This window comes from Morone saxatilis, unplaced genomic scaffold (assembly GCF_004916995.1).
Source record: "Morone saxatilis isolate NCDOM2014 unplaced genomic scaffold, NCSU_SB_2.0 Contig8, whole genome shotgun sequence".
Lineage (NCBI taxonomy): Eukaryota > Metazoa > Chordata > Actinopteri > Moronidae > Morone > Morone saxatilis.
The window spans coordinates 3,591,173-3,591,804 of NW_023340257.1; the positions used below are offsets into that span (position 1 = coordinate 3,591,173).

The window sequence follows — 632 nt, forward strand, 5'->3', positions numbered from 1 at the left end:
CACGTAGACTAGTCATAGAGGTGTTTTTTTGTATGTGTCAGGGAGGACGTCAGTATGAATATCTTTATATGTTATATGTTTAAACTCTTTTGTCCTGGCAGGATGGGAATGGCAAGGTTAGTCGGGTCATCAGGATTGGAACTCGCAAGAGCCAGGTACAGTATGACAATCATTACTTACTTTTATTACTTAAATGTTTCACAGAGTGCTGGTTTAAATATCCGTCTCCAATTTTAATGTGAACATAAGCCTTAGGTGTCAGTTAAATGTGAATTATCTGATTCAGAGTCAGACGTCTGGAGCGCCTCTCTCAGAGATAACACAGTTCTGGCTCAACAATGTCTTCTTAAGATAGCTGTTCCTCCTCCAGCTGCCTGTGAGCATCATACTGATCTGATGCTCCCTGGCTTTGTGAATTTTTTTTCATTTTTTGAAATTATCACTATCAACTATCAATACAATTTAGTTATAGTCAAGCACTGCTGTGTTCTTCTGTTACAGCTGGCTCGCATCCAGACTGACAGTGTTGCGGACATGTTGAAAGAACTGTACCCGGACATCCACTTGGAAATAGGTGAGGATCATCCCAACCTTCATTTTCTGTTGAAGGACCCTCACTAGGGGTCGCCAAA

General features: G+C 41.1%; 1 protein-coding gene across 2 annotated transcripts in view; it reads left to right on the plus strand.

Moving 5' to 3' along the window:
• The window catches only part of LOC118341516 (porphobilinogen deaminase-like), a 10,557-nt gene that overhangs the window by 1,960 nt on the left and 7,965 nt on the right, over positions 1 to 632 (plus strand). For both annotated transcript variants that reach the window (XM_035679782.1, XM_035679783.1), the window contains exons 2-3: positions 102 to 155; positions 502 to 574. In XM_035679782.1, coding sequence (XP_035535675.1) covers positions 102 to 155; positions 502 to 574 — 127 coding nt within the window. The remainder of the gene's footprint in view (positions 1 to 101; positions 156 to 501; positions 575 to 632) is intronic.